Below are 21,402 nucleotides of genomic sequence, written 5' to 3' on the forward strand. Positions count from 1 at the left end.
TGGAAGAATATTTTGCTACTTTACATTTTCACAAATTATGTCTAATATTCTGCATGAACTTTGCTGAACTAACTTATGTTTTTACTTTTCTCTTGCTAACTCCTTTTTTTAAAAATTTTTTTTTATTCTTATGTTAATCCCCATACATTACATCATTAGTTTTAGATGAAGTGTTCCATGATTCATTGTTTGTGCATAACACCCAGTGCTCCATGCAGAATGTGTTGCTAACTCCTTCTAATAGTAATTTAAAAATTACTGCCACAATTGTGAGAGTTTAAAAACTATTATGAATTCTCTTTTAGTACTATATTGATGCTACTGAAGTCTAAACTTTTATGTAAAAAGTGCTCAAAGACTTGGTCCAGTAGCAAGCGATGCTCAGCAGGAATATAGTGGAAATAAACGCAGGGGTGCAGTCCTAGGAATGAGTCTCACAGCAGTTGCAGGCATGAATGGAACCTCGGGATCTGATACACAGTTGGCTTTGCATATTGTGGAGAGGGTTAGCCCTGTCAAAAAAATGGCTTGGAGGAACTGCTTCTCTGAGGAGAAAAAAAAGACTGTTATTTCCAGATGGGTTCAAAGAATTTAAATATGCTGAGCGAAATAAGTCAATCAGAGAAAGACATGTATCATATGATCTCACTGATAGGAGGAACTCTTAAACTCAGGAACCAAACTGAGGGTTGCTGGAGTGGGGGGTGGGGTGGGAGGGATGGGGTGGCTGGGTGATAGACATTGGGGAGGGTATGTGCTATGGTGAGCGCTGTGAATTGTATAAGACTGTTGAATCACAGACCTGTACCTCTGAAACAAAGAATACATTATATGTTTTAAAAAAAAAGATAGTAGGAAGGGAAAAATGAAGGGGAGGAAATTGGAGGGGGAGACGAACCATGAGAGACTATGGACTCTGAGAAACAAACTGAAGGTCTAGAGGGGAGGGGGGTGGGGGATGGGTTAGCCCGGTGATGGGTATTAAGGAGGACACGTGTTGAATGGAGCACTGGGTGTTATACGCAAACAATGAATCATGGAACACTACATCAAAAACTAATGATGTCATGTATGGTGATTAACACAACATAATAAAATAAAAAAAATAAATAAAGTGAAAGCAAAACTTTAAAACTCTTGGAAGGAAATATAGGATATCTTCATGAGCCGGTAAAGCTAAGAGTTTCTTAAGTAAGACACAAAAAACATTGGGCAATACCTATTCAAGGGGAGGATGTGGGTATTCTACCATTTAGCAGTTCCAATCCTGGGCATATGTCATAGAGAAACCCTCATACACCTGGGGAAATTCCAACATGAATGTCCATAGTAACATTGTTTACGATAGCAGAAGTTGGGAGCAAACTAACATGACTTTTTTTTTTTTTTTAAGATTTTATCTTTTTATTTACTTGAGAGAGAGAGCACGTGAGTGGGAGGAGGAGCAGAGGGAGAGGGAAAAGCAGACTCCCTGCTGAGCTGGAATCAGGACCTGAGCCAAGGCAGATGCTTAACCGCTTAACTGCTTAACTAACTGAGCCACCCAGGCGCCCCCTAACATGACTTTAGTAGAAAAACAGAAATATCTGCGGCTTCTTTAGTAATAGAATGCTCGCTACACCTTTCCCAAACATAATGAGAAGTGACAAAAGCAGGTTGCAGAAAAGCACATACGACTAAGATATAAAAAATTAGTAATTGAAACTTTTTTTTTTTTTTAGTAATTGAAACATTTTAAAAGATATATACATATGTAAGGGAAATATAAAGAAATACAAAGGAATGAGAAACACCAAAATCAGGTACTGGTTTTCTCTGAGGAGGAGGGAAGGAAGGAGTAAAACTGTGATGACATACACAGGGATCTTTTAATGTACTCATAGTATTTTATTTAATGAGAAAATTAATGTTTGAAAGGTGACTGAAGGAAAATACAAAGCTTTTATGTTAATATTATAAACTGAAAAATAAAACATTCACTAAAGTTTATCTTTAGAGACTAAGAAAGGTGAGGGGGAATTTATGATGAGCACAAAACTGTCATTAACTTATGGTCATAACTCAATTTCACAGAGCATTGCCCTGTTTGTTCACCCACCTTATACACCAGATGAGGTTCTAAATGGTTTTAGGCTGTTTGTAAAAATTGAATCCATTTTCAAAGGATAAACATTTATGATCTTTTGATAACAAAGATATTACAAATAAATTTTTCCTAAGTACTAAAGGCAATTTGAAAGTGGAATTCCTCCTTTTCTGGCATAATAATAAATCTTATCTAATACAAACCAATGAAATAAGGGTGGAGCCTTATAATTTACTAGTTTGAAGGTTGATACTACTCTGAATATGTAAATTCTGGTATGTTAGTTAAAGGGTCAGTCACAATACGTTGTTACCATTTTTTCCCTGAAGTTATGATAGACTTCACAGCTCATATTCTCTAAATTTAACATTAATTAAATATATATATTAGTCTTACAAGTCTCTCTCTTGAAACTGGGTTCTGTACCTTATTCAACACTAACATTTCTGCTTGTCGTCTGCATCATAATGAAAAAGAGCCAACAATTTTCCTAAATCCTGGTTTCTTTGTATCTCACTAACAATTATCATTATCATTATTTAGGAGTGGGGAGAAGTGTGTATCATACACATGGAAGACAGGATATCACAATAACAAGATCTTGAGCATGTTCATGAAACTTGGGCAAAGCATATGTCACATCTAAGTCTCATTTCCTCTGAGCCTGACTTGATAGGGTTGCTATAAGGTTTAAATAGGACAAGGCTCATAGCACTCAGCACAGTGTCTAGAAGACAGTAAGCACTCAATAAATGCTAACAGATGGTGGGCATGACAGTGAAAATGCAGCACGTATAAGGAATTGATTCCAATACTGAGATTGGATGATTTTACCTTTTGAATAAACAAGTGAGATACATAGAATAGTAATAAATAGACTTATAATGAACATTCATCTTTCAACCGCCTCTCAACATACTTACCAGTGTACGATTGGTGACTTTAGGTGACATTGCCACTGAAATGATTCAGGACGTTGACAGGACCTTGACAAGCCGGGGCAACCCCTTAATGATGCGGAGAAGGCCAGCTTTAGTGTTTGGTCCATAAAATACACGCTTTTATGTCCCTTCCTATTTGATGAGAAAGCCCACTATTTCTGCGGGAAATTTACTTCTGATCTACCCCTGGTAACTTTTACAGGCAGGTGCACCCAACCCTCAGCTGCTGTAAGAATTGGTTGCTGAAACTCACAGCTGCACCTTACTTCAGAGAATGTCTCTCAGCCCAAGAGGCAGTGTTGCCCACAGACACAGACACATAGGAGATTGAGGTTGGGAGAGGAAGCCTCCGGTAACCAGTGACTGCTGATGGGGAGATACAAGCCCAGCTCCCTTGCCTCAGGACAGCTGACTCAATGGAGCCCTTCTTCCCCCCCCCCCCCGCCCCAATAGTGATGACTCTTGTTTTATAAACATTTTAAAATAGAAATGTTTGTCCCTTAGTCCAAAATTTTGTCTCAACAGAATCTTAGGATAATTTTCAGTTACCAGATTTAGTCCTCAACTGATCATTTCCTTTCTTTCTGATTCAATCTTTTTTTTTTAAAATATAAATTCAATTAGCAAACATATAGTACATCATAAGTTCCAGATATAAGAGTTCAATAATTCATCAGTTGCATATAACACCCAGCGCTCATCACATCATGTGCCCTCGGGGGAATGGGGTAATTCAATGGAGCCCCTCTTGTTCCAATTCTTTCTTCTGAAATCAGGCTAAGCATAGGCTGCAGCTAGATACACATCTTTGCCCAACTTCTACCCCTGTGCTATCCGCTTCCTCATTCTTACAGGTTTTTTGTTTTTGTTTTTTTTTTTTCCTGCAGAGCCCCCTCAACAAATCCCTCACACAAGAATTCTAGTCTCAAGCTCAGCTTCTGGAGGACCCAACCTAAGATACCTTCTGAGTATGTCTATTTCTGCAGTTATGTTACCATTAGGAGAGATTTTTCTATTGTTTTTCTTCTAGACAAATTCACAAAAACTTTTAATACCTTGTGGTTTTGGTTTTCTAGACCTGTACATTTATTTAGATCTTGGAGGTTAGTAACCATGATAGCTTACTGCACCTCTTTTAGATCTATACATATTAAAGACAAGAAACCAAAACCAAAACAAAGCAAACAAAAACAAAAAAACCACAAAAAACACACAAAAAACACAAACCTCTCGTCCCCTGAGGCATGTGGGTGGCAACAGCATTTCAGTGCTTTTCTTAACACAGCTTCTACCATATAGGGTGAAGCTCTAACAAGCATATCATGTTAACTAAAGAACAATAACCTCAATTTCACCCTACCTTAAAAAGTTTTACTTTCAATACCGCTCCTACAGAGGTGATGAAGAGTCAAGCTTCCGTATCTGACGGCCTGTGTAAGATCATGAGTTTGAAAAGGAAGAGATAATTTACATGCCTGAATAAAATTCTTCATGAACTTAATTGAAGTTTTTGAAAAATATTACATCATTTCAAAGATCTGTTTCTAAGAACTGATATAAGAAGGTGGTCATAGACGGTATTTCTGTCTTCTTCTTTGGTAGTAAGAACCTGTCTGCCAATAAATAGCCTGTATCAGCTATTGAATATTATTCTCAGCTGGGCAAATCCCAAACCATAATTTGACTTTAAATTTCTATTCCAGGTCATGGCATTTGCATCCCATCAGGTGCTGAGGAGTTCGTGTGCAGCAAGCAGCCTTAGTTTTTTATGATTACATTCCTCCTAGACCTCTCAAGGGCATTTGGTGCTTCTAACAGAAATGCAATCTGGCTGTCCTAGATAGTAAATGAGGTTTGTCCATCACTCACCCCCATGAAAAGGTTCCTCATTATTGGCAAGTTGGAGAGCTATAGTGTGGTCTGTGCTTCATCTGATTTATTTCCCATGATAAATGGCTGACATTACAAAAAAATGGAAGAATGTATGTGTGAGAGGAAATGGGGAGAGAGTCAGGGAAGGTTGGAGGAGCCCATCAGAGAGTCTGACCCTAATGTAGAGGGGGTGGCGAGGAATGTTGGGAATAAACATCTCAGAGTACTATGCAAGGTAAGGAAGTTTTGGCAAGGCAGTCGGGGAGTCTTCAAACCACAGCCTGCCACCTGAGGTCTTCTGTATCTTTCAGGAAAAGGACTGCCGTGCTTAGTCATTGGCTAGGAGCAGTCTCTAGGAAGCCTGGTGTTGGCATAACTGTGGAAACAGGATTCAGAGTGTAGAAGGTGTAGAAGGCAGGACCTTTGCTGAGTTAAGCTTCCCATAGTTGGGGGTCTGTGAGGTGTAGTATTCTCCTCATGCCAAATGCACCCTACCGTTTTAAGACAATGGAATGAGAAAAGGAAGATAGAAGATAGAAATGGGTTGTAGTTTGAGGGATGTTTGGATTCAAGGCAAGGCTTTCTGTTGTTTTTTGAATGAGAAGAACTTCAGTATGTTGTAAGCCTAGAGGAGGGAATCTGCACAATGGAAGAAGTTAAAAAAAAAAGGAAGAGAAGAAGGGAATGGGGGAAAAGTTGGGCAGGGACTTTGTGTGTGTGTTCGTGTGTGAGAGAGAATTAGTTAATTGTGAAGGAAGAAGATTTCAGAGAAAGAAAGAAGAAGAACTTGGATAAAGGTAATGGCTTTGAGGAGTGACATCTTATTCCTTGGGACAATGTCTGAACATGGGTTAAGGTTAAACGTTGTTGGAAGTTGAAGGGAATTGTGCTTGGTTATTTCAATTTCATTCAAAATAGGAAGAAAAGCATGAGGGACACTAATGGAAGGTTCAGTCTTGAACAGGAAGTACTCCATCCTCTGAGGCTGAAGCAAAAACAGGTAAGATTGGGCTTAGAGAAAGACTCTGCAGATGTGGGACCAAATTATGGGAGAGAAAGTTTGATGACCTCAATTTCTTGATGAAGTAGGAGGCGAAGTTATCTGCTGAAGGTATTATTTATTTGTAGCTCTTCTCATGTGACAAAATTCCATACATAAAACTATAACAGAAATAATATTTAGTATATTAAAATTAATATGTCAAATATGTCTTTTATATTAAGATGATTATCTATTACATAAATCTTTTGTACGCATGTCTGTGTCTGTTTCTTGGTGTATAGCCCAAAACTCTAAAATATTCTCTTGGTTTAATTTGGAATTTTAAAAACTGATAGTGTATTGAATTTATGTTTTTCTCAATCAGGAAGTAATAACTGGAGATATACTGTCAGTGTATTATGTATATTTGCTACCAAGTTTAACAAAATCAAAAATACTTTTGAACCATGTAATTTATCTATTAAAATAATTTCATCATATTAGCATTTATTGGCTTAGCCTATCAAAAAGTAGACATCAAAGTATTTCATAATTGGAGGGGGACTTTGACATCATTGGTTTCTAATGTGGGGGCTTAGACTTCCAGACTCTATAAATTGAGCAATAAAGGTTGATGGTTTCTTTTCTTTCTTTCTTTTTTTTTTTTTGACGATCTACTTTCAAATTTTAACACACCAAATGGAAATCACACTTTACCCATATGAAGGCTGAGGTTACAATGATTTGAAATGATTTCAATTCCGTGGGCCACTCTTCAGAAGCTCCAATGGGCCTTTGCAATATTAAAATATGGAAAATGCATTAATCATTATTTAATCAATGAGTTTTAAAGATACACAAAGGTTTCTGAAATATGGGATTTGGGGTTGGGGGAAGGATTGTAGAAGTTTGAGGTAACTGGTCATAAAAATGTTGGGAAAAACTGATTTTGTCTAATCCTGTAATTTGCAGATGAGGAAACTGGGAGGTTACCCAATATCACATCATGGTTCATTAGCAGCAGAGCCGGCTTTAGGATTAGACTATTCTTGAAGTTGTGAAAAAATTACCTAACATGCCATTTTCTTGGGTGTTAGGGTTTTGCTTTTTGTATCATGGTCTTTAGTGTTCTTAGCATTTGGAATCCAAATGCTTCACATTTTGTTTGGAGTTGCTTTGGGAAAGAGTATGTATGAGTAGGAAACATTCTAGTCCAAACAATTAGGCCAACTTTCCAGTAAAGTGGTTAAAAAAAAGTTACTTCCACAGAAGTAACTGAAGAGCAAAAACCTTCAAAAGAGTCTTCATAGTAAAGAGGTGCCATAAAAGCCTAATTAATTTCAAAGTCCATCTTCCATTCTTCATAATTTTAGGGTAATCCTCATTCTTATCTACTCTAGTTCCAACAGTACTTTAAACAGAGCACATGATTAAACTGTTAGCGGAAGAATCTGCAAAAAGAAAACTGATTTTTGACTCTTCTACAGTTTCAATCTTAAGTGTGCACACCAAATGCATACATTCTTATCAAATACTTAACATATATTCACAATTAACAAACAGGGACAATCTTTATACACAAGTTCGGCTACCAATGTAATTTTTAAAACATTGATCCCACCAGCAAGAGAGGAGACAGTTGTGCCCCTTTAAAGATAGATAATTTGAATAAAGAATATAAGATACAATCATAATTAGAGGTTCAGAAAATAGTTTTCCTTCTTATAGAATGTTTTAGTATTTTCTTCCTTTTATTTTTTTTAATTTATCTTTTGACAGAGAGAGAGACAGTGAGAGAGGGAACACAAGCAGGGGGAGTGGAGAGGGAGAAGCAGGCTTCCCGCCGAGCAGGGAGCCCGATGTGGGGCTCGATCCCAGGACTATGGGATCATGACCCGAGCCGAAGGCAGACGCTTAACGACTGAGCCACCCAGGCTCCCCTTATTTCTTTATTCTTCCTCCTCATATTTCTTTAGACAACACAGTCATTTCTTCTCATTTTTTTTTTTCTTTTTAGGGAGGGGATGCTGTCTACTGATGGTCTAAAAGAAGCGCCTTCATAACTGCAGCTGAGGCAGAAATGGAATATTTAGTAATTCTTACATCTCTTCGATGCAGTCTTCCAAGATGTTATGATCACTTTCTAAGTCCAAAGTTTCAAAACTTCATAAAGATAATCAGAATTGTATAACAAATGGTAACAAGTAGTTGTGTGCATTCATTTTCTATGATATCCAATCACATGTCCATTAAAACTCAGACTTCGTTTTGGCATCAAATGTACATAACAGAATGAACAAGACCGAGACCTAGTCATTGTCATAGATGCAACCTGAAAAAAAAAATACAAATTTCAATAGAGTTATACAAAACACATAGCTTCTAAGTGTTCCAAGGTTAGAAACGTGGGTGATTCACACTCTCCCAGTTTAGGATTAAAAAAAAAATGTAGAATTGGCTCACTTTGTGAAAAAGTAGTTACATGGAAGACCATATATGTATTTAACTTTCATTGCTCAGTATTTAATTCTAATGAAGTTTCTAGACAGATTTATTCTTTATCAAAATGAGACTCAAGATTATTTTATCTGGCACTTAATTAAACATACTTTTTGGTAGTTATCCTAAATGAGATTGAAGATATTAAATATGAATAAGAACCATAATTTTAAAAGGAAACTAAAAGGCCACATGAGTAACTCTATGTGCCATTTCAGATGAGATTAATTTTTTAGATTATAATTTGTAAATATGTGATGCTGAAAGAATACTAGTGAGTATTATAGGTTATGAAATAAGTACCTACTAATTGGTCAAGTATACATATTTTTGTGGATGAAAGTAATTCGTATTAAGATTAATGGTATAATGAAAAATTCACTATTTTCATACTTCTGTTTTCAAAGAAAATAAATAAGATTCTTCCTTGATTTCCAGTCATGTGCAAAAATAATTTTCTTAAATTATACCAGAGCATTTACCTTTCCTAACATTTTCAAGTGATTCAAATTCTGATCAGATTGGAAAGTTCTAATTAATCCAGCAAGCTATTTTTAGTATTTGTAAGAGCAGTAAATTCACTGTTAATTGTTTTCGGTGGTGGGTGCCATGTGAGACTTACCATCAGCAATATCATCATAGATCTCTCCATCACTGTAAATGTAGAAAAAAATTTTTATTTTAAAGAAAATATCTTCTTAACATTAAGGCAATATTTAGATTAAAAAGTTAGTAATATGATTTTATGGGACACAATTAAGCATTTAAAGGTGAGAAGTTAAATGTGAATTTATAAGTGGGAAGAAATTTCATGCTCATCTGCATCATCTTTTATTGGTTTAACCTAATTCTCTGTTCTATTCTAAAGTAACCAAAAAACCCACAACTTATTCCATATCATAGACATATGGAATAGTGGAAACATGCCTCAAGAGCATACACCATGCTTTATTCACCTTTAGATCCAACCGTGAGCCTAGGACAGAGCTGTATGTTGTAAGAAGTGCTTATTGAACTGAACAAACTGAAAAATCATGGCACAATACTCCACTTGGGGCCCTAATGGAGGCTTTTTTTTTTTTTTTAAGTAATGTCTATACCCCACATGGGGCTTGAACTCAGGACCGGAGATCAAGAGTCACATTGTCCTCTGACTGAGCCAGCCAGGTGCTCCCCTAATGGATTCTTTGTATTTGTTAATAATCAGATTTATACTTTCACTTGAACTTCAAATGTTGAATGAAATAGAATAATATTAAAAAAGAAATAGAATAATATTTGGCATAAGAAATGGGTGCATTATTTTTACATGTTTCTAATTAAAATTTCTAAATATTAATTATAAAATACATAAATATTAGTTTCAAAATGAGTAGCCAAGATATGGTTAGTGTGGTGATTCTTATGTAATTCTAAAAATGTTTATGGTTATAGGCTGCATGCATAATAATAGCTCCGGCTACTTTTACACATTTTGGTTGTACTTGGTCCTGAATCTTTGTAAAATATTCTGCTCTCCACACCTTACCCACCGAGTCCCTCCGATGTACGAGGAGATATAATCATGAGTAAGACACAAGCTTTGATTTTAAGAAGCTTATAATCTAATGGAGGAGAGAATGACATACAAGTAATTAAAATAGAAATTTTATAAATGGCGAATATGGCCTTGAAATGTAGATTACAGTCTCAAAGTTCAGTGACTAGTGTAAGGTGACTGTCGCCTTGACCAGACCCACTTTTGGTTCCAGTACTATGTCTGCTTTCATCATGGAAGCAACAGCAGGCCCTCCAAGTTGCTGCCAACTACGGCAGATGTTGTGAGCTGCCTATGTCTTCTGTTTGGATCCTTTCTCTGAGATTAAGGGAGGGTTGGCTACTGGAGATCTGGTACAAATGCAAAGAGGATAGATCTTGCTATCATTCATTCAATACACATTTATTAAGTATTCACGTCAATAGATAGTCAACCAATAATTACTTAGAGTATACTTTCTAAATTCTCTCTCCATCACCCTGTAATAATCACTGATGAAGCCACGTATTCTTTCCCTGAAATTTTATCTTTCATAGAAAATAGAAAAATAAAAAAGTGCCTTGCCTACCATTGTGATTAATGGTCTGAGAAAAAGAAAAGTATTATGATTATTTTTATTTGACTCTTTACTAGTTTGCTGACAAAGCACTAGCATTGAGTTGTCTCTTTCTGATTGGTGTCAGGTTGTTTATGGATACAGTTTGTGAATCTTCCTTGATTTTTTTATTATGCAGAATTTTGTAAATCTTTATGTTGGCATATGACCTGATAACGGAGTTCACTTCTTGCACTGATATACTTGGAACAGAATCTTACAGCGTTTGAGTGGGACTCTCATAGAACACTAGTACCAGACCGTGACAATGTCTTATTCATAAAAATAGAAGAATCATTGACGACTATCTTTTTTCTGGCATGCTTCCAAAAAGGCAACTTAATGCTCTACTCTGCCTAGTAAAGAAAAGCCCTCAAATGGCGGCCAAATTACTAACAGGTGACATTAGCACCTACTGTGTAGACACTAATTGGCCCCTGATTAATTCAATTCCACCAACTGCAATAATGAGTAATGAAAGGCAAAATATTAATGAAAGTGTTAGTGGTTTTCCCCTGTCTCCAATGTTTGCCACATCTGTCTTCAATGAATGTTTATAACTATGAACTGTATATTCATGAACGAGAAGGGTTTTTGTCTATTTAAAAGAGTGACACTTTAGGAAAACCTTAACTTTATTATGGGTACATAATGACATTGGTATTGACATTAGGATAGCATATTGTTTTAAAATTTATTTATGACAGTTTAGTAGATTATATTATTTAGATGTTATTAGCAATCTTTCTTAAAGAAAAGCATAGCATTCTTTTTGCAAGCATAGTAGTAGAAGAAAATGAACTTACTTGTCTACCAAGTAACTCCGAAGGACATAACCATCTATGAAAAAAAAGAAAATAAATTTTATTAATAGTACAGAATCTAATAATCTTTACTGTTTCTTTTAAGAAAGTGAAATAGAATTGAATATTTAATGTAATATGATATGATATAATGTGATATACTGAATAATTCTATTTCCAAATATGACCTATTTTTCTTTTTTAAAGATTTTATTTATTTATTTGGGATAGAGAGAGCACAAGCCAGAGGACAGAGGGAAAAGGAGAAACAGACTCCCCACTGAGCAGGGAGCCAGACGCCGGGCTGGATCCCAGGACCCTGGGATCATGACCTGAGCCGAAGGCAGACGCTCAACCGAATGAACCACTCAGGGGCTCGGACCTATTTTACTTATTCGTGTCCACTTTTCCCCCCTTCTTTTCTTCTCCTTTTCTCTCTATTTTTTTCACTGTCTCCTACATGTCTCTTTTCCTCCATTTACAACCTTTCCCCTTAAAGAGAAACAAATTACCTTCTCCAAGCTGCTGCAGGTCCTAGCACAAGGCTCTACCAAATTTTACTCTATTTCTTCATGGTGTTATCCATGAGACCCAGTCCTAGGGAGAATTTATAGTTTCTCTAAATACAAAAGTAGTTCGTAGGTAGGTATTTCAAATACCACCAGATCAAAGCCTTAACTTTTAAAATTCTATTATATTGAACAGAGTCAAAACTGTTTTCAACTCCCCTTTCAGATCAGCAATCTTGTGATTACTTGGGGGAGTATGCATTCTAAACGGTCTCAAAATAATTCTCACGTTCAGTGTGGAAGGTCTTCCATACTGCTTTTGCCATTTGACAGAGTGTCAACATGTGCACTTTCATCTTTCATGAAACAAGTCATTATTAGAAGAACACATACCAGGCATTCTAGGGATTCCCCTATTAAATAGGAAATAGACCATATTTTATGCAAAAAAGTAAAGGTTATCTTTGCCTCTATTGTGCACAATAATCCTAAGAAAAAATTCAGACTATTTTTCTTGAGAAAATTTCTGCTGACATTTAATGAATATTACTAATCTTCGGAATCATTAGTTTTGTGTTAGTACCTAAACACTACTGTATGTTTGAGATTAGTAGCATTCATTGCCTTGTCAATACAGCCTCTAAATTCCTTCAGAGCCAATCTATTGGTCTTGGTCCACTTTAGATCTAATTTTTATTAGACTAAATGTGTAAAAAATTATAAACCAGGAAGCTCGTAGGCAAAGATTAATACAAATGATAATAAACTTACTTAAACATACTGATGTTATATTGCCATTGATTTAACATGCAAAAACATTTTTTTTAAAAAGTGGGATCATACAAATGAAACTATAGATTGAAACTTAAGAAAACAAACTTTCCCCTGAAATATTCCAGGGTAAAAAAAAACTCCACTGAAATATTTTATCAAGAAATTCACCATTTTTTAATGAAAACTTTTTAAAATCCTATTTGGAAAAGGAAGAATCAAAGTTATCTTTGAATTCCTGTAGTATGGTAATAATGAAGCATGTGTCAAAATGATAAAAGCACAACAATGTAATATTTTTCTCAGACTCTGAAAAATTAGACCTCGTTATACCTTCCTTTTTTATTTCAGTTAAAGCAGTAGCAAAAATTATTAATGTAAGAACATCTAAAAATTAATACCCTTGGTTGCCTTTGATTTCACAGTTCTTTTATTCATTTCATGTTAACAGACTTCTAAAAAATTTAAGGTATGTATCATAATTTAACCTAATTTTTAAAAGGGGATAAGCTCGTCTCTAAGAAATTTAATTCTACGTGTGTCTCTCAAAAGAGAAAAATCTATACAGATAACAAGTTTTTAGAACAAACTGTGGATTTCTTGTCATGGTCCCAATAACTGAAGCCTGTCTTTACCTGCGCTGATGTTTAGAGCTAAAATAAAATGTGAACACATCTCTATAGACAGTAATAGTCCAAACTTTTTTTGTTTCCATTAGTTAAAATTGGTGGCTCTTCTTTTCTTTTGAATATTTTTTCTTAAAACAAACTGGGAAATAAAAGAATACAATAATAAGTGTTCCCATGAGATATTCATGTTTAAATTAATAATTTAAAAGTAATGACGTAGATGAGTTGAAGCTTTTGACAGTGAAGGAAATCTCTGTGAGCTGTTCAGGCTTTGTAATGTGTCTGAATTAAAATTAGAAGATAAAAAATTAGAGAAGTATATAAGAAATTAAAGCTATTGCCAGAGACTGGACTTAACTCCAGCATCAATATATTCTTGTTTTTTTTGGGCGCCTGGGTGGCTCAGTTGGTTGAGCGACTGCCTTCGGCTCAGGTCATGATCCTGGAGTCCCAGGATCAAGTCCCGCATCGGGCTCCCTGCTCGGCAGGGAGTCTGCTTCTCCCTCTGACCCTCCCCCCTCTCATGTGCTCTCTCTCTCTCTCATTCTCTCTGTCTCAAATAAATAAATAAAATCTTTAAAAAATATATATATATTCTTGTTTTTTAAAAAATCTTTAGAAGATTTAAAGAAATAAAGAACAAAACAAAGAGAATATAAACATCATTTTTGGCAATCAACAGTGTTTATTTTCCTTTGCTTTTAAGTAATCTTTTGAAAACTCATCTATGCTAGAGGCGCCTGGGTGGCTCAGCCTGTTAAACGTTTGCCTTCGGCTCAGGTCATGATCCCAGCGTCCTGGGATCGAGTCCCGCATCGGCCTTCCTGCTCAGCAGGGAGCCTGCTTCTCCCTCTCCCCCTCCCTGCTGGTCCCCCTGCTTGTGCTCTCTCTCTCTGTCAAATAAATAAATAAAATCTTAAAAAAAAAAGAGAAAATTCATCTATGCTAAAATTGTGTGGACCTGGATTAAGTACCGTCTATAGTAATTAAGCATTAAGTAGTCCTTTACATGAGCAAGGTTAATAACTCATGATATACAGCTTAATAGCCTGTCTTCACAAAATTAATTATAAAAAATATATTTTAGATTCTCAAATGCCTATATTTCCTCCTGTATCTTGCCTATTCCGGAGCTCTAAGGAATGGCTTTCCCTTTTGTTGGATGCTCTGCTATAGATGTTGCTTTTGTGGATGAGCTACATAAATGTGAATGATGATGAATATTGCTTAAGAAAATGTATCAAGGAGATGCAGTGTGGGATGGTACTGTACTGCTCTATTTTAGTTTCCTGAAATGATGTGATAATTTGGGGCTCATTAGCTATAAAATTACTATTCTATAGCATTTTTACAGTGTTAATGACTTTTTAATACAGCATAGATTTCGCTGTCTGGTACCTTTAAAAATCTCTAAAACCTCATTCTATTAAAAGCATGATTGATTCATGACAGTGTTGAAAAAAGTGACCCACCATGAATTTTTATATTTTATATCATCTTTCCATTATAGTTCCTAGAAATAATTATTTTTGCAGTAGAAAAATGATCTCTTTGCTTCAGTGTTCCATGTACATCCGTCATAAGGCATATTAATGAGAAGTACAAATGAAAGAAGCAAAAAAGTCATCGTGGCTCCATGCCATGTAGAATGGGCACCATGTTTACTGTGGGTGCTGGCCCACCAGGGATTCTCACATGAATTATCATTGAATATGAAATTGAAAGTTTTATTTGGAAACTAATATGAAATTATTATTTGGAAACTTCATATTCATACAGCAGGGCACAGAGGCTTGAAACAAGTGTTTTGAAATATGTGGTGGGATAAAGCTAATTCAGAAAGTAACACCCATCCCCCATACGAGCCAGTTCTCAGGACTGATTCACCTTTAAGAAGGGTGTCATGAATACAAAATTATGAAGGAAACACAAAATTGCTTTGGAAAAATTGAAAATATCTTCATTCTAATATTTTCAAATTTCTTGCTTAATAAAAATGACAACTTTTGTTATTTCTTTATTATTTCATCTGTCATGAGCAAGTCCAGAAATCAAGTTCAATTTACTCAATTTGGCCTCATGCAGGTTAAAAACAATAAAATCATGTTGCACAGATTTACCCACACAAGTGGAACAATGCCTGACTTCAAGGGAACCTGCTCATAATATAACAGAAAGAAAAAAACAAAACACAGTGTAGAAGACTAAATATAAATTATTAGCCTAGTATTATAGAAATGTTCTCTCTCTTTGTCTTCTTTCTCTCTGTCTCTTTCTCCTTCCTAGGGCTTCAAATCAGAGGACTTTTAAAGTTTCTGAATTTAAAAAATTTTCTTCAGTGAGCATATGCTGTTTTAAAATTGAAAACAAAATTATTTAAGCAGAGAAATGATTAATTGGATTTGAGAAAATCCAATCTTTGAAATTCCCTTTCCTTGATGCCTGAAGAAAATGAGTACATTTTAATCACAAATAATTCAGTTCATGTTTCCTTCCACACTTATTGTAGAAAATTTTGCTCCAGTGACAGGAGGTGGGGAAACCCACAGCTTATGAGACATCGAGTTGTGGAATACGCTCAAATATTAGCAAGAAATTCTAAACATCTGGGGATGTGCCAGAAATACATAGTTAAGATCTCAACGCCTCTGCGATATGTGTTTCCACAAGCCAGGGGGTGAATTGATCAAATGTGAGAATGCTTGTAATGGTGGCTTATACTCAACTCCACAATGGGAAGAAATTATTGTTAATGCTTTTGCCTCTAATTTCCTACCATTACAAATTAAGTTTAAGTAAGCTATGCTTGCTTTTCTTTGATGGATTAAGGAATGGAAAGTAAGGAAAATGTTAAGGTTACCATGGTTTTGGACTGCAAATGCCTTTACAGCTAAGCAGATGTAGAAATGAGGAAATGAAACATTTAAAGGCTCCTAAATGATACACAACAAGCAAGCCACATCACTAGGACTAAGAAAACTTCTGTCTTCTAACAAGTTAAACTATTCTGCAGACTTCTTCCTGTGCGTGTCTATATGTCAGACTTTCATCTGGTTCTCCAACTGCAATTTCCAAATTCTTTTTTTTTTTTTAAAGATTTTATTTATTTATTTGAGACAGAGAGAATGAGAGAGAGAGAGCACATGAGAGGGAGGAGGGTCAGAGGGAGAAGCAGGCTCCCCGCCGAGCAGGGAGCCCGATGCGGGACTCGATCCAGGGACTCCAGGATCATGACCTGAGCTGAAGGCAGTCGCTTAACCAACTGAGCCACTCAGGCGCCCTGCAATTTCCAAATTCTTACATTCAATTCAGTAAGCCCCGAAAAAGGTGCCAAGCACCGCAGGATGTATCGGCAGCACAATGTTGAGAACATTTCCGTGAAGTTACTCTCAAGCTCAGAGTCTAATACGAGTAATAGATTGATAAAATAGGAAGGACAATTCCAGGGACAAAAGCAGTAGCATGGTGGGGCCGGGGAGAGAGAAACTGTGATGGGTGACTGAGGAGTAAGGAGTGGATGTGCTTCCAATTTTAGATGACAACTGGATTGTTTTTAGTAGACAATTATGGGCACTGGACGTAGAATAAAACAGCATAGAAGGATGAAATAGCATAATTTATTCAGGGAATGACAAGTCAGTAGTATATATTTTTGGAGTGGCAGTTGCAGATGGGAAATAGTAGATGGGGTTGAGGCTAGATCTACAGGGTTTTATGTACTAGCGTAGAGATGCTTTTGTTTTTTTAAAAAATGGTATTTGAGTAACAGTGTGGCAGGTGGATTGGCTGAGAGTAAGGGTAAGGTAGACATATCATTTGAAAGGCTATTGCAATAATCTGATGAGAGAGGGTTAAATCTACACAACAATTCTCCCAAATCCTATAGAAGTTACATGAGTGATGGATCAGAGATTAGGGAAATTAAGAATGCCAAGGATCCAGTTCAAGGAAGGAATAAGCAGGAGGTTTAGAAAAGTTAAGAAAAGCAGGAGATTTGGCAAAATAAAATTGAAATTAAGTGGATAGGATCATTATATTTTGGAATAAAGCTTAACATGAAAGGCAACAGCAGATGCTCCGGGTGGCCTTCCCATAGACCTTCCCCCGCTACCATGTCAGTGCCTTTTGGCTCACCCAACTTCCAAAGGACAGCACTAGCAATTTTTTTAAAAAGATTTTATTTATTTATTTGAGAGAGAGAATGAGATAGAGAGAGAGAGCATGAGAGGGGGGAGGGTCAGAGGGAGAAGCAGACTCCGCACTGAGCAGGGAGCCCGATGCGGGACTCGATCCCGGGACTCCAGGATCATGACCTGAGCCGAAGGCAGTCGCTTAACCAACTGAGCCACCCAGGCGCCCAGCAATTTTTTTTTTTTTAACTGATCACTTTTCTCTGGCTTCCAGAGCTCTTTGTCAGCTTGCTTGGTATCCCGAATGGCTCGCCACCTGCCCAGGAGGAGGCTTCAACTCCACATGGACAGGAGTTGATGTATCAATACCCCAATTTGTTTCCCATTGGCTGTGATAACACTGCCTCTCTGAGTTCTCAACGGGTATAAGCTCCAATTATCTAAGTGGCAACTTTTTCCATTACAAGGTTTTATTGACTGCCTTTCCTTTCCTGTCTCCTTTTCCACTTGCTCATAAGTGATTCCCAGAATCACCCCTAAATGGAGAAGCTAAGACGAAGTCCAGAGTCCAAAGAAAGTCTTTAAATAAACAACATCAGGTATACAAGCCCTACTGATAGAATCATCAGGTTTCCATTCTGTTTGAGATGGACCCCAAACCACCTAAGACTTGAATTAGTTATCAGGGAGCTTGGGACTTGTAAAGTGCATTGGTACTGTGCCAGGAAAAAACTGATAAAAGTTACATGGAGCCATTGCTTGTGATCTATCAGCATTTTACATAATGTTCGCCCTTCTCATTTTTAACCGGTGATAGATTTTAAGAGGGCAGGAGCCCTCCAGTATTCATAACAGTATTCAGAATTGTTAATGTCCAAATAGGAAATGATAGCAGATTACAGAATCATCCCTGAGTAATTACTGTTTTTCTCATTCTTAAGGTCTACTGGCTCCTAGAAAGATAAGGGTCTCCTCCAAATTTCCGTTTCTGGTGCTGCATCCTCCTGCTCATCTATCTCCATACAGGTTGTTGATGAAGCCATTTATACCCTTGTTACTCGAGAGTATGTTCCATGGGCCAGCAGCATCCATCCCCTGGTGGCTCAGTAAAACGCGGAATGTTACACCTCACCTCAGACCTACTGAATTAGAATTAACATTTTTGACAAGATCCCCATGCGATGGGTGTGCACTTTGGAGTTGAAGAGCATGGCTTTAGATGGGCTTTGTTGTGAAAGACAAGAATCTCAGGACAGCAGGGCAAGATCGGTCTGAAGCTTGTGTGCCGGAGAAAGGGCCACAGGACAAGGGTACTAGGACAATTCTCTCTTGTAAAAAATGTAATATAATTTGGAACGTGGAGGAAAGAAAACAGGTTCATTTAGCTCCTCACCTCAATCAGCCTCTATTAGCAGCGTAGCTTAGTTTCTCTTATTTACATAATTTTTTAACCTGGCTGTAAATCCAATCCCACATTAAGCAGGCTTCGTATTTCTCTTACTATTGTGTCGTGAGAATTTCCTCACATTATTATCATAGTCATCGTGTAAATATTCAATCTGGTATAATAATCATAACCTATTTAACACTTTCTGAATTTTTAAACTTTTTAATATTTTTGATGACCTTTTAACACATAGAGTTTTTCTGCATGTAAAGCTATTCCTTGGGGTACATCCTCACAAATGCTAGTCTGAATGAGGGCTTTCTTCGTCTCCTGGAGCACTGTTTACACATTATCTCCAGTGACCTTTGAGGCTTACTACTACACTACCCGTGTCTTTTATCCTTTGTACCCACATTTCATTTTCTCCTTTTAAAAGCCAACCACACCTCCTCCATGATAACTTTAGATCCATTTCCCCAACCTTGAGTCACCGGTTTTATTCTTAAAACTCCCATTTCACTTCCTGTCCCTGAGTCACCTTCCTGTCATTAAAATTCGACTCAGAGTTCATGTTTTCCACACAGACTAACCAAGCTGATGGGGGCAGCCACACTGACTCTTTGCTTTTAAATATAGGACACATAATTTTGAATGGCTCTTCCCTGGACTTTAAATAAAATAAGCTTCTTGTTAAAATTTGACAAGAACATTTCCATCTGTCGGTTTTAATAGCCGATAAAGTCAAAGAAGACAGGGACTCTCTTGTATTCATGTGGAATACGATGCTGTATGAAGGCGTGCACTTGTGATCAGTGCTGGGTGATGTATGGGAGTGCTCACTCATTATATTTTGCTCCTGGAACTAATGAAACACTGCACGTTAACTACACTGGAATTATATTGAAATTAAATTAAATTAAAAAATAAATACAGGAAGCATAATCTTGAATTACTCTTCCCTGGACTTTAAGTGAAATAAGCTTCCTTTTCAAATGTCACAAAAACATTTCCCTCCATCAGTTTCAATAGCCCATAAAGTGGAAAGAAGACAAGGGACTCTCTTATATTCATTTGGAATACTATGTCGTATGAAGTGTGTCCAAACAGGAAATGAAAACAAGTAAGTGTGCAAGGTAGGAAGACTGGAAATTCTAGATGTGCCATGTGCTATATGATTTCAAAACCAGGCCAGAACAAGAGCCACTCACTCCTTCAGCACACCGCTTCTCACTCTCGTGTACCTGAGAATAAGCTAGGGAAGGAGTGACGATCCCAGATTCCATCTGACTCCCCAGAACTCATAGTGGATCAAGGGCGGATCCAGGCAACCGTGATTTTAATACACAAAGGGTTTTCTGATGCTGGTGGTCTGTGGGGCCGCATTTGAGAAGTACTGATTTGGTATTACCTTGGCACCACAGTGCCAAATACAGCAGGTGGGAAATGAAAAAGGATTCAAATAAAATACATCAATTTCAGCACAGCAAGATCTCTAGTTTCTTAATGTATTCCACAATTCAGAAAGCACAGACAAAATGAAGTTAATGATCAGGAAAACATGTTTGATTATTAAATCCTGGAGTGCTGTATCGATGAAAGTAAGCAGTGACTTACATTTTCCTTCCTCATTTCTGCAAAGAACTTTTGTATCATCAGTGCTTTGTATAACTTCAAGAGATTCACCAGGCTTCACCTGCAGATCTCTGGTGCCCCACCTTTTAGAAGTTAAGGAGGGTGCAACTTTGGTCGAATACAGGACTCTAATTTCACCATCATACTGGAAAAAAATAAAGAAAAACATTTTTATTATTGATTGATGTGTATTATTAAACTAATCCATTTATTGACAGATGTACTAAGAAAGCCTTTGCTAAATAAATAGTTCCTTGTTTTAAAAAAATAATGTAAAAACATTAAAGAAAAATTTTTGAGGGAAAAACCACTCATAATCTCACCAACCTAATATAATCACTATTTTTAAAATTAAAAACATCTTTTAGGTTAAAGGTGTACATGTGTTGATTTGATGTACTCATATATTACAAAATGATTACCATCATATCTTTAGCTAACACCTCTAACACCTCACATAATTTCCACTTCTTTTTTGTGGTGAGAACATATAAGATTTACTCTCTTTACAACTATCAAGTATATAATACAGTATTCTTAAGGATAATGACCATGCTGTACATTAGACCCCTAAAGCTTATTCATCTTATAACTGAAAGTTTGTACCTCTGACTAACATCTCCTCCATGTACCCCACCCCAGCCTTTGGTAACTATCATTTTACTTTGTTTCTGTGAGTTTGGCTTTTTTAAGTGATATTATAGAATATTCATCTTCCCCTGTTTGACTTACTTCACTCAGCAATGACCCTTACGGGCTATCCATGTTGTCACAAATGGCAGGATTTCCTTCTTTTTCGTGGCTGAATAATATTCCAGTGTATGTATATGTATTTGTGTGTGTGTGTATATACATATAATCTTTTTTATCCATTCTATTTTTATATTATCTTATTATTAAAGTTCAAAGAACAGCTGAATTTAAATGATTATTGCAGTATATGTATTGTGCATGTATGAGAATTTGCTTAATTTGTTAAAGGAATAAATTCAAATGTAAAGAAAATTATATAGAAAATAAAGGAGTTAG

General features: G+C 36.5%; 1 protein-coding gene across 2 annotated transcripts in view; it reads right to left on the minus strand.

The window, feature by feature from the left end:
- Nucleotides 1–7,350: 7,350 nt before the first annotated feature.
- Nucleotides 7,351–21,402, minus strand: part of LOC118006474 (FYN-binding protein 1-like) — a 150,522-nt gene continuing 136,470 nt past the window's right edge. For both annotated transcript variants that reach the window (XM_034999143.1, XM_034999141.1), the window contains 4 exons: nt 20,356–20,518; nt 11,319–11,352; nt 9,003–9,034; nt 7,351–8,213 (listed from right to left, as the gene is read on the minus strand). In XM_034999143.1, coding sequence (XP_034855034.1) covers nt 8,191–8,213; nt 9,003–9,034; nt 11,319–11,352; nt 20,356–20,518 — 252 coding nt within the window. In that variant the 3' untranslated portion in view covers nt 7,351–8,190. The remainder of the gene's footprint in view (nt 8,214–9,002; nt 9,035–11,318; nt 11,353–20,355; nt 20,519–21,402) is intronic.

The sequence above is a fragment of the Mirounga leonina genome, unplaced genomic scaffold (assembly GCF_011800145.1).
Source record: "Mirounga leonina isolate KUSES-001 unplaced genomic scaffold, KU_Mleo_1.0 Mir_97, whole genome shotgun sequence".
Taxonomy (NCBI): Eukaryota; Metazoa; Chordata; class Mammalia; order Carnivora; family Phocidae; genus Mirounga; species Mirounga leonina.